This window comes from Sus scrofa, chromosome 5 (genome assembly GCF_054392235.1).
Source record: "Sus scrofa isolate SSC_HxYL_T2T_F1_AM1 chromosome 5, Sscrofa_HxYL_maternal_Yorkshire_Landrace_v2.0, whole genome shotgun sequence".
In the NCBI taxonomy this organism is placed as follows: Eukaryota; Metazoa; Chordata; class Mammalia; order Artiodactyla; family Suidae; genus Sus; species Sus scrofa.
Window position 1 is genome coordinate 32,672,440 of NC_139387.1, and position 21,425 is coordinate 32,693,864.

A 21,425-nucleotide genomic window follows, 5' to 3' on the forward strand; every position below is an offset into this window, starting at 1 on the left:
CCAAATGATGTCATACATTACAAAACTGCTGTCCTGTCGTCCAGCTTTTCCGAATAAATGTGACTCTCAGAAGTTTTGCTCCTCCTACCCTAAAATGACCTTATATGCTCTCAAATATCAGAGAATCCTCATTGTGGTGAAATCTTTTGCTTTGTGTATTACAGCCTGTGTTTCGAGATGGTGTTTTGGGAGTGTGGGGAGTCAGCGGAACCCCTGAGGCCTCTGAGTTACAAGAGGAGGTCAGAACAGGTCTAAAGTTTGGTTTAACTCACATGGCTTCACTTGAGACATTGAGCGAGACAAGCTTCTGAGAGACACTGAAGAAGCTGCTGCTGCTGCTTCTTCATCCTCCTCCTCTGTTTTTTCTTTTCATTTCATTGGAGTAAAGTTGATTTACAGTGTTGTTTCAGGTGTACACCAAAGTGAATCAGTTACTCTTTTTCAGATTCTTTTCCCATGCAGGTTATTACAGCATATTGAGTAGATTTCCCTGTGTCATACAATAGGTCCTTGTTACTTATCTATTTTATATATATATTATATAAATCGTATGCTATATACTTGTGTACATTTTAATCCCACCTCCTAATGGCTTTAACTTCGCCTTTGTTTCCTAACTCCCACTGCTAAGGCACAGGTCTTTCCTGCTCTCTTAAGCTCCACACAAGGACTGGCATCTAACCAGGGTACGGGTAGAACCTGGTTACTGTATCATCCAAATGAGGACACTATTGAAAATGAAGCTGGGGAGTTCCCGTCGTGGTGCAGTGGTTAACAAATCCGACTAAGAACCATGAGGTTTGGGGTTCGATCCCTGGCCTTGCTCAGTGGGTTAACGATCCGGTGTTGCCATGAGCTGTGGTGTAGGTTGCAGACACGGCTCAGATCCCACGTTGCTGTGGCTCTGGCGTAGGCTGGTGGCTACAGCTCCGATTCGACCCCTAGCCTGGGAACCTCCATATGCCACGGGAGCAGCCCAAGAAATGGCAAAAAGACCAAAAAAATTTTTAAAAAAAGAAAATGAAGCCGGAAGTGCTGGGGGGAAAGGCAGAAAGCACCCAGGGATACTGTGACGCTAAGTCACTGCACCTAAAACATTTCGAGCCCCTTACCCTCTGCAGCAGAGCCTCCTCGAATTGGGGTCTAGATTTCAGCTTGAAAGACTGTGGGGTTTCTAAGAAAATTTTAAGTTTTGATTTCATTTCAGGGCAGTGCCTGGGTTTGCATCGTCTTTGTCGATCCATTGTTCGTTCCTAAGTGGAAAAACCTTAATTGTCCCTGGCTAGAAAGAGAACCAAAGCAGACGTCATTCATAGTGAAATGTTCAAACCATGGGACAGTCAGAGGTCATCCTGGCCTGTCCAGAAAGATGTGTAGTAGTTCTGAAAGGGAACATGAAATGTGATAGCAGGATACTGAACCAAGAGCCTGTGTGGTATGTTCTACCATCTTTGTTTTGCGAAAGGAGATAGAGTTTGAGCGAAATATCATGCATTACATCAGTGACAGTCATTTGCATTTAATTTTGTAAACTTTTAAATAATACCTTTGTGTTGATTTGATAAGAGCATATGGAGCTTTCCCAGGCTTATATTTGTATTATTACATATTAAAGAAGCATGGCAAAAATTAATTTTGAAAGTCAGCAGGAATTTTAAAAGTTTAAGAATCAATGCTCCTGGTTTAAAGTTTTGCTTTTCTTTCTCTGTCTTCCTAGTCCAGCTCTGCCCTCTGGTGGTTATAGTTGCTAATAGACGTAAAATACTCCCTTTATAATTGTGTCCTTTCCAGATTCATTTGTAGGTCAGCTGTGAGGAAGACAGAATCATTTCCCTATAGAAACAGTGTTATAAATAATGGCAGAAATTGAAGGATAATCCACAAAACCCCACAGTGGCCCTGTGCCACTTGATCCCCACCCTCCACCCTCTTCTACTGGCCTCCTTGCTCACAAAACAAACAAATCAGCACATCCACTATTACTGCCACCACCACCACCAACTACTCTGTCCTCATCACCACCAAAAGTAGAAAGAGGAGGGAAGGAGGTTAGCGCTTTGGTCAGATCAAACTTCTTTATTTATAGGCACAACTTAAGCCCTGAAAATCCCACACCCCTCCTGTGGTCTTCAAAGGAGTGGCCCGCCTGGAAGGAAACTTACAGGACCCCTTTGCTTCTTAGAATCTTGGGATAAATATCTTCCTTCCTTTTCTCTTGCGCCACCTGTAGCCCCTCTTAGATCTCCAGGGCCAGAGTCCCCTTCTAAGTAGAGAACAACAAGAAAGGAAAAGAAGACCGGAAAGAAAGAAAAAATGAGAAGAAAAGAAAACCCTTGGCCCCAAGGTTTCCTCAAACTCAGAAGCTGGAAATCTCTCAGATATATAATGAACACACCTTCTAAACCTTATCTCCTCCAAGCTTTATGACTTTCCCTCAGCAGTCCCTCTGAGGCTCTGGCTGGAAAAGGAAGGGTTGAGGGCAGAAACCATCTCCGTCCACATGGTGTTCACCATAAACCATCAACACTTAAGTGGCCTGCTCTTATTTACGCCGTGTGACTCCAAAGGTTCCTCCCCAGTAAGGGACAGTGACAGTGTGGACTCTATGGTGTCTTGACAGATAAAAATCACATTTTCAAGGGCGGAGAACTGTGTGGGATCCTATCAAGTAGGACACTGTCAAATCCATTTAAAGGGACGAAAGGGAAATTCGATATGATTTTAGTAATGTAGAAAAAAGCTAGAAGAACATTTAGACAAGCAGAAAACTTACGCTGGCTAGAGTGCCTGATTGTGGTGAGATATATATTTTTTGTTTGTTTGTTTGTTTCGCTTTTTAGGGCCACACCCGCGGCATATGAAGGTTCCCAGGCTAGGGGTCCAATTGGAGCTGCAGTTGTCGGCTGACACCACAGCCACAGCAACACAGGTACCAAGCCGTGTCTGTGACCTACACCACAGCTCACAGCAATGCCGGATCCTTAACCCACTGAGCGAGGCCAGGGATCGAACCCACAACCTTATGGTTCCTAGTTGGATTTGTTTCTGCTGTGCCACAGTGGGAACTCCTGGTGAATTATCTAATTTGGAATTACCCTAATGCTGATATAATGTTGTAAGGTTTTATTTAAAAGGGAAATGTTCTCGTTTTGTTTACCTATTGCTACATAACAAATCACTCCAAAACTCAAAAGCTTAGAGTAACACTTTATTGTTTTAAAAAATCAAACTCATACAAACGGAGAGTGGAAAATGGTTGCCAGGGTCTAGGGGGTGAGGCAAATAGGAAATAGGTTGGTACTTCTCCAAACTTTCAAGGGTACAGACTTTCAATAATAAGATGAATAAAGTCTAAGGATCTAATTTATGACATTACATGAGATCCTCAATGTATAACATGATGACCACAGTTGATAACAATATATTATACAATTGAAATTTGATAAGAGAGTAGAACTTAAATGGTCTTCCCCCACCCCCACTGCCACCAAAAAAAGGTAAATGTGTGAGGTGAGGCATGGATTAACTTGGGGGAGGGAGGGAGAATCCTTTCACAGTAAAGAAAAACATCACATCAGCATGTTATATACTTTATTTTACAATTTTATCTGTCAATTATACCTTAATGATATCGGGAAAAATATAACCCTTTGTTATATCTCACAAGTCTCTGGATTGCCTGGGTGGTTCTTCTACAGGTCTCACTCGGGGTTTGTTGTGAGTTTGCTGTCACGAAGCAGCTGGGGCAGGCGCTCCTCTCTGTGGCCTCCTTCTACATGTTTCTTTAGCCCATTCTTTCATTCTTTCATTTGTGGAGTTCCCATTGTGGCCCAGCAGGTTAAGAACCTGACTAGTATCCGTGAGGATGAGGGTTCGATCCCTGGCCCCGCTCAGTGGGTTAAAGATCTGGTATTGCCATGCTGTGGAGTAGGTCGAAGACGCAGCTCAGATCTGACGTTGCTGTGACTGTGGCATAGGCCAGCAGCTGCTGCTCTGATTCAACCCCTAGCCTGGGAACTTTCATATTGCCACAGGTTTGGCCTAAAATGACAAAAAAGAAGAAGAGGCAGTTTGTGCCAAGGACTATTGCAGGTGTTAGGGTATAGTAATGAACAAGGCAGATGAGGGCCCAGCCTTAAATTCTTACATTGTAACAAACAAGTGGAAGGTGACGTAGGTGGATGGGAGGCCAGCTCTGGATCAGTGAAGCCCTCTTTGAAGTGACATTTGAAAATCTGGGGGGGAAGCATTTGCTAGTGCATATGTCCAGGGCTTGAAAGAACCTGGAGAACTGAAGGAAAACAATCAGGGCTGGTGTGTTTAGGGAGTAATGGGTGAGCAGAGTGATTAGGTAGGTCACAGAGGTAGTTTGAGGCCAAGTCACGAAAGGCCCGGAAAGCCATGTTTAGGACTTTGGATTTCATCTTGGGTAACAGGAAGCAGTGGGAAGTTTTTTTTTTTTGTTTTTTGGGTTTTTTTTTTGTTTGTTTGTTTGTTTGTTTTTTGTCTTTTTGCCTTTTCTAGGGCCGCTTCTGCGGCATATGGAGGTTCCCAGGCTAGGGGTCCAATCGGAGCTGTAGCCACCGGCCTATGCCACAGCCACAGCGACACGGGATCCGAGCCTCGTTTGCAACCTACACCACAGCTCACGGCAACGCTGGATCCTTAACCCACTGAGCAAGGCCAGGGACCGAACCCTCGATCTCATAGTTCCTAGTCGGATTCCTTAACCATTGCGCCACGACAGGAACTCCCGTGGGAAGTTTTTAAATCAGCAATTATATTGATTTCCTCCTTCAAAAAGAACACTCTTGGGGTTCCCGTCATGGCGCAGTGGAAACGAATCCGACTAGGAACCGTAAGGTTGTGGGTTTGATCCCTGGCCTCGCTTGTGTGAGCTGTGGTGTAGGTTGCAGGCACAGCTCGGATCTGGCATTGCTGTGGCTGTGGTGTAGGCCAGTAGCTGTAGCTACGATTCAACTCCTAACCTGGGAACCTCCATATGCCCCAGTGCGGCCCTAAAAAGAAAAAAAAAAAAAAAAAACACTTACCTTAGAGAAAGGATTGTAGGGGCCAAAGGTGAAAGGGTGACTAAATCATGTGTTGCAGTAGGTGATGAAGGTTTGGACAAGAGCAGCAATAATTATAAGTCAGTAGATTAGGCATAGATTTTGAAGGAATTTCCAGTAACCACTGCTGATGGATTGCATTTGGAGGATGAAGAGAAAGGAGAAAATAGCTTTCTCAATTGTTTCTTTTGAGCAATAGATTGAATGAAGTACAGTTCACTGAGGAGGAGGAGACTGGTGGAAGAACAGATTTTTTTTTTCTTTTTTTGGGGGGAAATCAAGGAACAAAATTTAAAATTACATGTGAATATGTTTAATTATATTATGCCCACTCAATAATTTGTAATTATTGAGATCTGTGCAAGAATAAGCCATGTTATAACAGTGCCATACTGTCTGGGAAATTAGAACTAATGACATGTATTTAAAGTATAAGTTCTCAAAGAAAGTTAGTGTTTCTTTAGGTTAAGTGCTACCATTTATTGAGGAGTTTTTATTTGAAACCATATGAAATTGCAGATATTGACAGTTTTAAACTTGAAAATGACAATGCCATATGGTTTGTCTCTGTATATGCTGGCCATAGAATGATTTGTTTACATATAAATGAATGAATATTCCCAAAAACCCTTAAGGCAGTCTTTTTTATTAACTTATGATTGATAAAATGGAAGTTGTGAAAGAAGTCAAAGAACCTGCCAAAAGTCTGATAACAAGAAAGAAGGCAGGCAAGAATCAAAACAAGGTCTTTCTGACACAGAATCTGGACTCTTCCAAAGTTACACGACCCAGATTTCCAGCCAGAGTCATGCTGCCTTCCCCGGTGAAAAGCTTTAGATCCAAAAGACAGATATCCAGACACAGAATGCTTGGTCTGACAGGATGAAGAATTACTGTCTCCCTCCTTTTGAGAGCCAAATCCAAGTGGACCTTACAAGTCAGTATTGCATTTTAGAAGTAAATACAGTGAAGAAAGAGAAATCAGTGAATTAAAACTATTAAAAATTGCTCAGAAATTCCCATCAAATTCATTCCTTCGAGAAATTTCCGGGAGTTTCCATTGTGGCTCAGCCAGTTAAGAACCCGATTAGTGTCCATGAGGATGCAGGTTCGATCCCTGGCCTCACTCAGTGGATTAAGGATCCAGAGTTGCTGTGAGCTGTGGTATTGGTCACAGACGCGCTCAGATCCTGAGTTACTGTAGCTGGGGCTGTGGCTGGCAGCTCTAGCTCTCATTCGATCCTTAGCCTGGAAACTTCCATGTGCCACACACAGGTAAAACCCTAAAAAGCAAATGAAGAGAGAAAGAAAGAGAGAAAGAGAGAAAGAGAGAGAGAGAGAGAAAGAAAGAAAAAGAAAGAAAAAGAATTCCAGCTTCCCTTCCACATTTATCACTGAACCTCTCTACTCTACAAATACATTAAATATAAAACAAGTGATTCTAACCTCAGAGAAAATATAATCTCCTAGACTGGAGAATATCACCAGGCAACAAGCTGTGATCATTTTTATCAAATGCCTCATAGCACATTTAATGCCATACTCTCAGGCCTTTTCATCCACCATGAAAAGTCGTACTACCCGTCAGAGTCAGTATAGAAATAAGTGAAATATATTATCAATTATAGGAACTTCACGCTTTGCCCTCTTTGCATAGTTTCTAGATTATCTAGATTTCAGTAAAATGAAGAAAGTCTTCATTTACTTATCCTAACACTACCTGTGAATCAATTAGGAACTGCATAAGGACAGAATGGCTAAGTCTGTTTGATCAGTTAGTAATTAGCTATTTAAGTCAAAGGTTAAAAAAAAAAAAAGTTTACATGACTAAAAAAACTTCCTGTCCCCCCTTGGGAAGAATATTTCCCACACAGCTCTTGTATTGGGAATGTCAGAGTCAACAGTCCTTCGTGGTGGTGCAAGGTAGAAATAGTCACTTGTCACTCCTGCTAATGGAAAACTGAATTTTCAGTTTAATAACCACATGGATCTGTTCATCAATCCTACATGGATTAGGTGCCGAGTGTAGTAGCTAATCCCCAAATTGGTTCAAAAAATAAGGGTGGAGTTCCCGTCGTGGCGCAGTGGTTAACGAATCCGACCAGGAACCTTGAGGTTGTGGGTTCGGTCCCTGGCCTCGCTCAGTGGGTTAAGGATCCGGCGTTGCCGTGAGCTGTGGTGTAGGTTGCAGACTCGGCTCAGATCCCGCGTTGCTGTGGCTCTGGCGTAGGCTGGCAGCTAGAGCTCCGATTGGACCCCTAGCCTGGGAACCTCCATATGCCACGGGAGCGGCCCAAAGAAATAGCAAAAAGACAAAAAATAAAATAAAATAAATAAGGGTAATACTTAGGAATCTCGAGGTTCTCAGGCAGCTTTGACAGTATTTTAATAATAAGTACTGAATCCTTACTGCTTCCCACATTACCATGCTACGTGCTTTACCAACACTTTTTCATTTAATTCTAACAACCCTATGAGGTAGGCTATAGCTTTGGGTTTTTTTTGTTTGTTTGTTTTTTAATTACTCAGGCTATAGCTTTGTTTTGACTAAAGCTTAGAGATGTTAAGTAATTTCCCAAGGTCCAAAACTAGTGCAGATCTGGAATTTCAACCAACTATTTAACCTCAACACATATGTTAATGACAGAGCTCATTACTACGACTTTACTCTTAGTGGAGGTGGTAAGTGGCAATGCTTATAGTATCAAAGTGCTCAGAGTTTAGAATCTCTAAACTGAAAACTGGCTGTGTGCGCTGGCATTTTTGGTGATTCTTTGTATTCTTAAAAGGTCACCCGTGGTTTTCCTGTTCACAATTTTTCTACAGTTAGTTTCCCTGAAAAATAATTATTCGGTGGTTGAGGTCAATAGTTAGTTAATCACATGTGTTTGACCACTAATAGAGATGGATTATTTAATGGTTTTCTTGGCTTTGGCAACAATGCAAAAAACACATAGTAGGAAAGAACTGCGGCAGGATAACCTTCCAAGTATTCATTTCTGGGTTTTCCCTCTTCTCCCAGACTGTGCAGATGAATAGCCATGTGTCATAAGAAAATCAGGACAACAAATATTCAACCACTAGCTTTCAAAAAAGCTACTGACTAAGCCCTATGTGGAAAGAGTCAGGTACATTTGGATGGGGCTTTTGCTTCCAGAGGTGAGATAAAGTATGCTCTCAGAGTGAAGAGAAGAGTGAGAGAGAAGAGGCAACATGCATAGGAAAGCACATGGCAAAGAAGCCCCAAGCCCTCTCCAGAGCCTCACTGCCACTAGCCCAGCCAGGGCACTGCCGAGAAGCTGAGCCAGAGCTGAGTTGATCCTGTGATTCATCCACAGGCTCCATACTCAACAGTAGACAGTCCATTATTTGTCCGGTTTGAAGTGTTGCTCACCTTTGTCTTAAGAATCTTTTTCTGTTCTTCTGATTAACCATCCCTTGGGAATAAATCCCTTATCTAACAGCCCAGGACACTCATAAACACCATTTTGCTCCCCTTTCTGCCCGCAGATTGGAGAGTAGAAGACTTGTAGTCCTGGCTTAGTGGAGAAGACTGGACACTTTCTGGGCAAGGCTGGTAGCAGCCGAGATGGAAATGGTTAGTCCAAAGAAAGCAGGATTATTTGGAATCAATGTGAAATAACCCACTGGGCAAGACTAGCAGAGGAACACACCCCCCTGTTACAGAGTGTTTAACATTAGTGTCTCATCACAGGCAGAGAATGTTAGAGCTGGAAGAAAATCTACAGAACATCTAATCCTGTCCTTCCATGTAGCAGAGGAAGCTCCGAAAGGAGACCCGACTTTCCAGGTCAACCAGCTGGCTAGTAGCTAAGCCACAACCAGAAACAAGATGTCCTTAGTGAGTTGAATTCTCTCTCTACGGCATCGCACAGGCACATCCGGCTTGCGAGCGCTTGCTTGGGCTGTGGATTTTTCTTTGATCCTCCTTCAAGTTGAATGGAGGGCCTAGTTCCTAAATTCTGAGAAGCCCAAATTCAGTAGCTTAACAGTGGGGCCACAGTTAAGGGTTTTGTTGGGTTAAGTTAGAGCACTGCCCTAGGAAATAGTGAAGACGTTTTTCAAAATAACTGGAAGAGCTATAACTGCTCATAGACCGTTTCTCTTTCATAGTCAGTCTACAAGACTGCTCACGTTACCCTCCAGGTGCCTGAGACGGAGGGAATACATTTAGTTTGACAAGAAAGCCCCAGCATCCTTCCCTGTGATAAATGAGGAACTGGCCTTCCCTGTAGCTGTGGCTGGGTTCTCCTGCTCACTCATCCATGAATACTTATGTCACTAGAATTTCTTACAGGTGAAGAAGGGGGATGTCATCCAGTTGCCCAGCATTTCTCTAATGTGATCACGTGGTAATTTATACTCCCCACAACAGTTTATCTTGGGATGTTTCAGAAACTTCCTGCCACTCACCATTATTATACCAACAAAACTCATCAGGGTGCACTTTCTACATTTGCTCTTCGTGGGTTTCTGTTTCCTTCATGTCTAGAAAGTTTTTAGGTGTTCAGAAACCTTTTCTCTTAGAAAAATGCGCATCTTTAGCACCACATTATGTATGTCAGTGTATTTAAACTTTTTTTTTGTAGCAGATTAAAAACTTCTCTGAGAGAGATATTGATGGAAGCTTCAAATAAAATCTTTGTTTATAGGATGCAGGAATAGCCAGATAATGAATCAAAAATGTTTCTCATAAATATTGACTCCCAATCAACATTTTATACTCATTAACATTTCAGATATTGTTTCTGTTCAACCAGTTTCAGAACTTCATGAAAAAGTTGAGTGGTAGGTTGGGTAATAGGGTAACATAATGGAAGCCTTTTTTCCAAGGCTGGCATGTGAATAAAATACCTGCAAATCATAAAAAGAAACAAAACAGAGAGTTTTAAAAACAAGAATTTTCACACTGGCCACATCCATACATATGCACTTACTGGCAGTGGGAGAGTCAGTCTAACCCACAAGACTGCTAGCATTTTTCACCCTCCAGCCTCCCCCGTTTGTAACCTAGAAGACCTCTGCTGTGTGAGCCTTTCAGCTCGCTGAAGCACTTCAGCAAAGAAAGCAAACTGCATTATTAATGTAACAATTATCAAAGCATTACTAAGGAAGCCAGTACTGACCTAACCACAGTGTGAGCTGAGGCTCCTGCCTCTTGTTTTCACAGGCCATACACAACAGGGAGTTGAAATGAGTCAAGGTGGGGTGCCCACAAGGGCCAAGTCAAAAGGGAAGAGGAGAGTTCACCCCCCACGGCCTCAGGAAAAGTACAGCGACCCTTGAACAACGCAGGTGTGAACTGCACGAGTCCACCTATATGTGGATTTTTTTTCCCCTAAGTATATAAAAGTAAATGTGCAGGACGCCGTGGGCAAGACTTGTAATGAAGTGGATAACCTATCCTTACTAAGGCTTAAGGTGAGTGATGTTTAAATAAAAATTAATAGTGTGTTAGTTTTCTTATGACTGTTGTATAACTTTGCTTTCCAAGAATTACATACCATGCATTATGCTTCTCTCTTTTGTAACTGGAAAAACTTTGTATTAGCCTATGATCACAGGTAAGTGTTTTTTTAAAATGTAACAATGTTTCCAATACTATATTATGAATATGACTGTAATACTCTATGCCATAAAATTTTATACATTATTGTATAAGCTAAGCTACCTTGAAGCAGTCACCTTGCTGCTTCTTTGTTATCAGTACATCAATTGTTATACCTGTAAATAAGTACAAATTTCTTTTTCACGTTATCTTTTCATTTTTGATGTCCAGTGTTAGCAATATGTGTAACAGTGTTTGATATCATATAAGACAATATTGATGTAGGTACTGATAGACAGTCCGTTTTGTAAAGACAACCTAGGAGTTCCCGTCGTGGCGCAGCGGAAACGAATCTGACTAGGAACCATGAGGTTGCGGGTTCGATCCCTGACCTTGCTCATGGGTTAAGGATCTGGCGTTGCTGTGAGCTGTGGTGTAGGTCAAAGATGTAGCTCGGATCTGGCATTGCTGTGGCTCTGGTGTAGGCCGGCAGCTGTAGCTCCAATTTGACCCCTAGCCTGGGAACCTACATATGCCATGGGTGCGGCCCTAAAAGGACAAAAAACCAAAAAAAATAAATAAATAAAGACAACATAAACTTACAGTATCAATAAATATAGTACAGTACTCTGAATGTATTTTCTCTTATGATTTTCTTAATATTTTTTCTCTACCTGACTTTATTGTAGGAATACAAAATATAATACATATACAAAATATGTGTTAATAAACTGCTTATGTTATCAGAAACAACATTGGGCTATTGGTTAAATTGGGGGGGAATCAAAAATTATATGTGGATTTTCAGCTGTGTAGGGGTTGGCACCTCTAACCACAATACTGTTCAAGGGTCAGTGCATAGGCCAGGGTCAGTGTATAGGCCAGTGTTTCTAGGGTCAGGGAAGAAACAAAAGTAAGAAAATCTTTAGCCAACCCCTTGGATGGCTTGAAAAATGGGTTCTCAACCCTGGGCACACATTAGAATCACCTGGAGAGTTTTTATTTTAATGTCAATGCCCAGGCCCCATACCAGACAAACTGAAGAGAACTCTACATGTGAGACCTGGGTATCAGGTATCAGTATTATTTATTTATTTATTTATTTATTTTTGTCTTTTTGCATTTTCTAGGGCCACACCCTCAGCATATGGAGGTTCCCAGGCTAGGGGTCGAATCGGAGCAGTAGCCACCGGCCTACACCAGAGCCACAGCCATGCGGGATCCGAGCCATGTCTGCAACCTACACCACAGCTCATGGCAACGCCAGATCCTAAACGCACTGAGCAAGGCCAGGGATCGAACCCGCCAGTCGGATTTGCTAACCACTGAGCCTCGACGGAAACCCCAGGTATCAGTATTTTTTAATAGTCATTCTGCTGACTCTGTTGCATGGCAGGTTGAAAATCATTTTGTGTAAAAAATGAGGATCACAAACCTCAATGCCCACAGATTACATTTTTAAGAGGAAGGGTTAAGAGGAAAGATGGAGAAAGGAGACGGTGGCACGATAAACAGTACAGGATCCACCTAAGGAAGTAGCTGCTTTTGAGCCCCATCCAACTGCTGTCGTGTAGGAGCATGATGCTATTTTTGCCATTGTTCTGATTTTTTAATGTGCATAACTAATTTTTAAAAATTGGTTTTTGTGATCCACTCTACAACGAGGATGAACCTTGAAAACATCATGCTAAGCGAAAGAAGCCGGACACAAAGGCCATATAGTGTATGATTCCATTTATATGCAATGTCCAAAATAGGTAAATCCACAGACAGAAAGTAGATTAGTGGTTGCCAGGGGCTGGAGTGTGACTTCTTCACAGGTAACAGGTTTTTTGGGAGGTTATGAAAATGTTCTGCAGTTAGATAGTGGCAATGGTTGCACAACATTATGAAAAGTATTAAAAAGCCACTGAATTGCACACTTTAAAATGTTTAAAATGATGACTGTCATGCTATATGAATTTTATCTCCAAAAAAAGGTGAGGAAAACATTGGGTTGTGTGGCCCAGAGTGGGCCAAAGAAACCCTTTTATGAGAGGCAGAATGGGAGCTATGGTATAAAAACCACATGGAGGAAAAACAGAGTCCACAAATTGGGCAAAAAGAAATTTTTAAAGCAAATCTAAGGCCATAATATATGCCTCCACATCCTTGCATGTCTCTATGCAAACTGGTAGCAAAGCTATGCCTGCTGCACCCTTTTCATCTTAAGTTAGACATAACCTGAGGTTTTTTCCCTCGATGGGTGCTAATGCAGGGCTGTACTGCTAAGTGCATTTAGCTTTACCAGAATATAAATAGAAGTAGGAACCCCTGAGGTACAGAACAAGCTGGCTGATGAAACCAATGCTCACTACTGTTCCTTCATACTGTTTTGTTACTGAAAGTAAGAGAGGGATAAATGAAACAAAACAAAACAAAAACCCTAGTAACTGCCTTCATCGTTCCTCCTTTATCAATTGTTTTTCTTTCCCAATGACTCAGTGCATTCACAATCCATAATATATCATCTCTTTAAGTAAGGTTTGTTATTTTTAATTACCCATAGCATGTTAAAATCATTACTAGTTCTGTGAGATAGATGCTGGCTGCAATATAAAGACAATGGATAAGAAATAGTTCTCAGGAGTTCCCATCGTGACACAGTGGTTAACTAATCCAACTAGGAACCATAAGGTTTCAGGTTCAATCCCTGGCCTCGCTCAGTGGGTTGAGGATCTGGCATTGCCATGAGCTGTGGTGTAGGTTGCAGATGCGGCTCAGATCCTGCGTTGCTGTGGCTGTGGTGTAGGCCGGCGGCTACAGCTCCAATTCGACCCCTAGCCTGGGAACCTTCATATGCCAAGGGTGCAGCCATATAAAGACAAAAGACAAAAAATAAAAGAAAGAAAGAAAGAAATAGTTCTTCAGAGAGAGCTTGATTTTCACTAGTCTTTTCTGGCCTAGAAATGTACTTCAAGTGACAATATGCTTCAACAGCTCCCCTCCCCAAATCCTACCTTGCCACAGTAAGGTAACTATTTAATCAAAGAAACTGTTATTAAAAATAGAAATAGAATTTCCCATTGTTACTTAATCATCCAAATATTGGGCCGTGTTGTAGTTGTGTATGAAAAATCAGAAATGAGTGGATCTTAGTGCACACAAGATTCAGACTTTCAAATCAAAGAAACTGTTATTAAAAATAGAAATAGAATTTCCCATTGTCACTTAATCATCCAAATATTGGGCCGTGTTGTAGTTGTGTATGAAAAATCAGAAATGAGTGGATCACAAGATTCAGACTTTCTCTTACCTGAATTCTTCTCTGTAGTCATTCCTAATATACTCAGCCAAAGTCTTGCTATACTGCAGACAGCTCTTGAGGATGTAAAGTCTTTGGTACAACAGAACTGCTTGGCTAGGACGTAGCAGCTGAAATGAAGCTGAAAGCCCCTTCACCACTTCTTTCACAACACTGGCCACAAAAGTAATCTAGGCAAGGAAAATGAAGTTACATGTAGGCTGCACGCCACCTGTAAGAGCACCTACTTCATCTGGAAGCTGAACTGTAAATCTAGGCTGAAGTCCTCCCCACCCTTACACCAATGCCCTTGCACCCTTTCTCGTTGAAATAGTACTCAAGGAGCACCAGACCATAGACCAGTTGGGTTTACCAGTTGCCCCACTACAAGCAGGATCAGAACTAGGGCTGACTGTCATAGAAGTTTGGCTCCAAAGTGGAAGGAGAACATTGGAAGCAGGAGTGGAGATGAAAGGGAGCTCAGAAAGACCCATGGCCTCCTCTAGAAGGGAAGATGTTTCTCTTCTGTTCTCCTGTTAAGAACAAATGACTCACAGAAATAAACTGCCTGTAACTTTTAAAGAAGGTTCCCATAAGGCAGCCATTCTCAATATTTAGTATGCATAAAAATCACCTAGGCAAATCACTAACCATGCAGAATTCTGAGTCCCAGGTCTAGATATTTACCATAAACAATTCTGATGAATTTGTTTCCTGGACCCCACCTTGAAAAACAGTGAGAAAGCAAAGAAAACCAGCCTTAAAACAAGCAAGCAGTGTTGCCATCACTACTAGCTGGAGTTTTCACCAAGAATATTTCTGCTATCATTTCTCAAGGGGGAAATTAAAATGGAAAAAGTAGCAGTAATATGAAATCATTGGTTTCCTGTTTCTCGCACACATAACGAACCTGCCATCCACAACAGAACCAAAGAAAAAACAAACAAACAGTGGATTACACGTCTTTTCTTTCTTTCTCTCTCTCTTTCTTTCTTTCCTTTGAGGGAAAGGGGTGCATTTTCAAACTGCTATCCATAAAGGTAGGCTACTGTAAAACACAGAAAGCAATACTAGTGCCTTTTCAGGCACTAACCAGCAAGTCATTCTGGATACTGTTAAATTAGTACCAATGAATGTTGCCTTTTCTATTAATGTTGCTACTGAACCCTCCTAAGTAAGGCGGTTTGAAGTGAGTTTTCCCCAGTCTAGAGCCATTTACACATATTGTCTAAATATTGTGTCAGGAAAATGCAGATTGAAATCAGAGAGTCTGGAGCAGTGAAACAAAGCAATGCCTGTTTGGGGATTAAATTTTTAATTTTTTTGAGCATCTTACTCTAACCAAGTAAGAACATCAGCCAGAGCTGACTGGCATGCAATTGTATTCAATGACCCCCAACAGTTTCCTTGCTAGCAAATGGTCTCAAATGGTCTGTTTCTACCCAAACTCTTTAGAACTGGGTTAATATTGAAGCTTTCAACTGTGTTAGTGGTCCTTTTGCCATCTTTCCTCCTGACATGCTTTGTGGTTACAGACTAGCCTCATATTCAACTCAATTCCTTTGGTGAACCAACCCAAGAAGTTGATAAGGAAATTTTACAATTATTTGAAGTTCTTAGGACCCCAAATTTCACATATCGGTTTAGATAATAGGGTCTTCAGATACCATACAAAAAAGGTAAGGGTCTTGCCTCTTGCATATCTAAGCTTCTGTTGGTGGGAATGACTAAGTTTACAACACTCCTTGAAAGGAGCCTGAGACTGATTAGGGTCTAAATGCTGCTAAAGAAACCAAGTTCTTGGGCTCAATCTCTATAGAAGGCAATTGGCTGTACTACTGACAAATGTACCCTCTGACTCCATGCAGGTTTTTGTAAACAAATGTCAAAGAGATCTGGTAAGAGAATCTAAATATTCTAGGACAGTTTCAACAGCACTTAAAAAAATAGCTCAAAGCCTGAAATTGCCAATGGTCAAGAGAGGCACATTCATATGTGGAAAGAGAACACATATGTCAAGTACTCCTTTAGCAATGAAAATTTAGTTTGAATTATTACCTTTTTTTTAAATTATTACCTTTTGAAAAGATTTCCAATTAAATCTGTGTGGATTGAATGTATGAATACATAAATGAGTAAAGGGAAACTAGATTTGGGGAAATGACAAGGAATTAAGAGATAAAGCCTTTATTAGAATGAAATCAGCAGATATTTTATTTAATATCTATTATGTGCTTAGCATAACAGACATATCTCCTACCTTTACGGCACCCAGAGTCTGTTTGGGGAGAAAGATATTGTATCAATCATGGTAAACTAGATTATGTTGTGGTAGCAAATCTCACAAAATATCAGTGCTTTGCTTAATATAGCAAAGGTTTATTATTTGCTCATGCTGTATGTCCTTTAAGGGTCCTTGGGGGGGTTCTGCTCATTGTAGTCACTCGGGACCATATGGAATCTTGCCAGTCACCATGCCATAAGGAAACTGAAGACAGGGAAGCATGCACTGACTCCTAACCTCTGGGCAAAAAGTGACATAGGTTACTTCTGCTCACATTCACTGGCCAAAGCAAAAAGAGAGAACTGCCTAATTTCAAGTAGGGAGGGATGTACACTCCTCCTACATGCCTGAAAGGAGAGGGAGCCAGAATATATGTGGATACTAATGGCTATCACAAGAAAGAACCAAATAATAACACAAACAAATGCAGACTGCAACAGTGACAAGTCCTATGAAGAAAAGGAAGAAGACACCATGCTATGACCATGTGTGCCCACAGTGGGGGAATCTGACCTAGTCAGAGGTGAGAAAGTCATCCCCCCAAACCCCCAGGAGGAAGGAGCAATGAGGCCTGAAGGACAAGTAGGTGTTAACTAGGTGGAAAAGGGAGGGAAAAGCATTTCAGCCAGACAGAGGGAATGGTAAAGATCCTGTGATGGAGTTGGGGATCCTGGGGTTAGGCAGTGAGTATGTGACCCACATAGCTGGAAGAGTGAGGGACCAGATGAGGCTGTATGGTCATAATGTGCACAGCCTTGTAGGCCATGTTGAGTTTAGCCTTTATTTGTTATGTCTTTATTTATTATGGGTGATTTTTTTTTCTTTCTATTCATGGCCACACTTACAGCATGTGGAAGTTCCCAGGGTAGGGGTCAAATCAGAGCTGCAGCTGCAGGCCTACACCGCAGCCACAGCAACACAAGAGCTGAGCTGCATCTGTGACCTATATCACAACTTGCGATAACGCCAGATCCTAAACCCACTGAGCAAGGCTGGGGAATCAAACTTGCATCCTTGCAGACACTATGTCAGGTTCTTAACCTGCTGAGCCACAGTGGGAACTCCTATTAGGAGAGATTTAAAGCAAGGGATGATATAATCAGGTTTTTATTTTGAATAAATTCCTCTAACTGTAGTTTAGTGGGAAGATAGAGCAGACCATGAAATGCATTTGTAGTGTCAAGGAGGAGATGGTAATACTACAGACCGTAATGTTTAATATAAATGTTCTTTTTGCATTTAATCATAGAGATGATATTTTAGGGCTTTTCATTAGAGATTATATAAATGTCATTTCAGTACCTTAAACATTAAGGTACCAAATAAAAAAATATTTTGTTTTTATTAAAGTAAAACTTCTGTTTTATAAACCTGACTACGTATAGAGAAATTTTGTGTTTCATTAATTAAGCACAAGAGCATCTGTTTCATTAACCTTCAGTTGTAGTTTTATTTCTGCTTCTAGTTACTTACTGTGGGAGGACGACTTTGTAGAAAGGACATCATCCAGCTAATAGCAAAATTTGTTGACCCCGAGCCAAGATTTCCCTAAAATATTCAAGGAAATAAACACATTATATTCATGAAGTTCAAGTTATACCTAAAAAGATATTCATTCTTGAAATTGCTGTTGTGGCTCAGCAGTAATGAACCTGACTAGTATGCATGAGGAGGCTGGTTTGATCCCTGGCCTCACTCAGTGGGTTAAGAATCTGGCATTGCCATGAGCTACGGTGTAGGTCGCAGACACAGCTAGAATCTGGCATTGCTGTGGCTGTGGCTTAGGCTGGCAGCTGCAGCTCCGATTCGACCCCTAGCCTGGGAACTTGCATATGCCGTGGGTGCAGCCCTAAAAAGATGAAGAAAAGGATATTCATTCTCAAATATATTTTATGCTGATTAATCAAATCTTAATATCAGTATTTAGGAAAATAAGCTGGATAAATACTTAAGAGCAAAAGTAGTACTATCATTTAAATCAATCAATTTTGGACATTAATACAAGCATTTTTAAGATACATTATTAATGATATATATGTAGAAGTCATGACTTATACAATAATCGTACAATACAGTATGCATAATAAAAACATTTTGTACCTGCTGAAAGACAAGAAGTATCTCATATAAAAGTGCTGTAGCTGTGTCTGTATATTCCAGGACAAGCTTCTGTAACTAGAATTTTAAATAGTAATCAATGCAGTGTCATTGGCAGAGCTGGAACGAATGAAGTGGTAATTTCTCCTGGTTCTCTTTAGGTACTTAGAACAGAATTTCTTCTAATTAATGGAACATCTTATTAGTGTGCTCAATTTTCTTGTTCCATTTGATTCTGTCATTCTCAAAACAGTGACTCTCATAAAATGACTGCACACTTAATAATGGCTAAGAAAGTAGGTCAGGAACAGGAAATATAATGGCCTACAGAATACTAACACACACAAAAATTACACACTTGATTTGCTAAATCATTCATATCAACAACCCTGCTTCCTTAAAGAATGTAGACACTATGCTTCCCAGAATTAAGGTGGACAATTCTCTGGGAAATTTAGTCTTATGCCCAACTGAAAGTATCACTCTTTCTGTGTGTGATATGGATAAATATAGGGTTAGAGACATTAGGCTGCTCTTGTTCTCAGGAACTCTAAAAGTTGGTGAGGCTGTCTTCTAGCCTATAGGCCACGTGGTGCCTGAGAACTGTGTCTGTGGGCATGCTATAGGCCACACACTTTCCCTGACAATATTTCAAGGAAGGGCTCTAGTTTGAAATCTTCCACTCAATTAGACCTTGGAACCAGAATTTATATGATTTGCTCATGGCTTCACTAATAGCCCATGTGCAAAAGATTAGCAGGTCCAAAACCTAGAAATTCAGACTTATCTATGCTGCCCACTAGACATTTTCATATGAAAATATAAAAGGCAAATCAAATAAACTCATCCAAAACCAATCTCATTATTTCCCATTTAAACCTATTCTTTTTGTAATTCTCATCTGATACCCAGGCTAGAGTCTAAAAGCCATCTAATCTTCACTCTTTATTTTCCATCAACCTATCAACTCTGTTTCCTAAAAATTTTAGAATCTATCCTCTTCACAACTACTGTCCCTTTTCTTCACTTGTTCATGCAACAAATATGCATCACACACTGTACTAGTTGGGGATACAATGGAGAGTAATAGAGACATGGTCCCTGGCCTCACGGAATCAACAATCTACTGGGGAGTGGACATCAAGCTCATAATCACATAAATAAATGCATAGTTACAAACCGAGACAAGCATTGTGAAAGAAAAGCACAGGAAGTTAGGAGAGCTCTAAAAAGAAAGCCTAGTCTCTTTTGGGGGTTAAGGAAAGCTTCTTTCTGGCCCATATTATCCCTCGCCTGGACGATAGCACTAGCTTCTTAACACCTCTGCCTGTCAGTCTTGCCTCCCTCATCTTTCATCCCTAATCCACTCACTCCACTATTGAAATTGGTATCATAGTATCATAGATGCTCTATATACAGTCTGTAATAATACACTGATGTTATATTTGACTAACATCTGTCTCTCTAACCAGACTACAAACTAATGGGGGGCTGAGAGTGTGTCTTTTTTGCTTCTTTTTTGACTCCACTGCCCCCACTCTAGCTTATAACAGATGCTCAATAAACATTTATTGAATGAAAGAGTGAATTTAAGAGTTTTCTAAAACATAACTAATTGTATGTTCAAGAACTATCAAATCCTTTGAAAAAAGTATATGTTGGCCTGCTCCAAACAAACTAATAATAACCTGATTTATTCTGTCAGAATAAGTGCATTATAAGTACTTTGATATCTCTAATGTTTTACTAAGACTTTAGAAAAAAACAAGCAACTCTCACTAAGTTTGTGCTACTTAAATAGATAAGGAAATGGTAAACTAAGGCAAAAACATTAATCCTAAAATCTCTAAGACAGTGCTTTTTTACCCATTAGACTCCTGCTGTAGAATCATATAGTCGTAAATATTTTATATAGACACATACAAAAATAGATTTATTGAATATATCCTGAGTACTGATTATTTCTTACTAAACATAAAGTGGATATAATATTAATATTGAGAGAATAGCTAAGTTTTGAGGTTAATAATGAAATATTTACTCTTTGATTTAATATATTTCTATACTTTGCAATGTCATGGTCCACACAGAAGAACTCAGGACCACTATATATTATATTTAGTCTATTCCAAAATTCTCATCTCACCTCAGCATCAAAAGACATCTCAACTAAAGTTGAATCAGCCACCAATTGGATGTCAAACACAGGACATGATTTTGGAATCTGAGGCTCGCTAATTAAAATTACCACAAGATTAAAAAGTGTTCCCCTGAAAAAAAATAAAAGCACTTAATGAGTAAATTTCAAAAAAAAAACCAGTGACACTAAATTTACAGACACTGAATATAATAATACTTAAAAATATGAAATATTGCACACCATCCTTTTTTTAATTGAGATATAGTTGATTTACAGTATTGTCAGGTGTTTCAAAAATTTTATAGGGAGTTCCCTGGTGGCCTAGTGCCTAAGGACTCAGTGTTGTCACTCCTGTGGCTTGGGTTACAGCTTGGCTCGGGTTCAATCCCTGGCCCAAGAACTTCCACATGCCATGGGCACTGCCAAAAAAAATTATGGATTATATTCCACATATAGTTATTATAAAATATTGGATGTACTCCCTATTCTATACAATAATTACATTGTAGCACATTTATTTTATACCTAGTAATTTGTACCTTTTAATCCCCTACCTCTATTTTGCTATTTTGCCCCTCCCCATTTCCCTCTCTCCACTAGTAACCACTAGTTTGTTCTCTAGGTCTGAGTCTGTTTCTTTTTTTGTTATATTCACTGGTTTTATTTTTTTTTGGATTCCACACATATCATATAGTATTTGTCTTTTTAATGGCCAAATATTATTCCTGTGTATGTATACACCGCATCTTCTTTATCCATTCATCTTTTGATGGACACTTGGATGGCTTCGATAGCTTGGCAATTGTAAATAATGCTGCTATAAACATTGGAGTGAATATCTTTTTGAATTAGGGTTTTCATTTTCCTCAAATATATACCCAGTAGTGAAATCATAGGATCATATGGTAGTTCTATTTTTTGTTTTTTGAGGAATCTCTGTACTGTTTTCCACAGTAGCTATACCAATGTACCTATAATAGTGT

At 40.3% G+C, this 21,425-nt stretch overlaps 2 protein-coding genes across 10 annotated transcripts in view; one reads left to right on the forward strand and one right to left on the reverse strand.

The window, feature by feature from the left end:
* Positions 1-21,425, forward strand: part of XPOT (exportin for tRNA) — a 196,424-nt gene that overhangs the window by 27,726 nt on the left and 147,273 nt on the right. For 2 of the 6 annotated variants that reach the window (XM_084956255.1, XM_084956256.1), the window contains exons 3-4: positions 8,580-8,667; positions 10,261-10,511. The exons of 2 other annotated variants lie outside the window; for them this stretch is intronic. The gene's annotated coding sequence lies outside the window, so the exon portion shown is untranslated. The remainder of the gene's footprint in view (positions 1-8,579; positions 8,668-10,260; positions 10,512-21,425) is intronic. 2 more of the 6 variants (XM_021091942.2, XM_084956253.1) reach the window with 1 other exon arrangement.
* Positions 5,367-21,425, reverse strand: part of C5H12orf56 (chromosome 5 C12orf56 homolog) — a 105,953-nt gene continuing 89,894 nt past the window's right edge. Inside the window, exons 9-13 of one of the 4 annotated variants that reach the window (XM_013997692.3) lie at positions 20,449-20,572; positions 18,306-18,380; positions 17,679-17,753; positions 13,934-14,112; positions 5,367-9,944 (exon numbers count right to left, since the gene is read on the reverse strand). In XM_013997692.3, coding sequence (XP_013853146.2) covers positions 9,818-9,944; positions 13,934-14,112; positions 17,679-17,753; positions 18,306-18,380; positions 20,449-20,572 — 580 coding nt within the window. In that variant the 3' untranslated portion in view covers positions 5,367-9,817. Of the gene's footprint in view, positions 11,801-13,480; positions 14,113-17,678; positions 17,754-18,305; positions 18,381-20,448; positions 20,573-21,425 lie in introns of all 4 variants that reach the window. The other 3 variants (XR_014803503.1, XR_014803504.1, XR_014803505.1) reach the window with 3 other exon arrangements.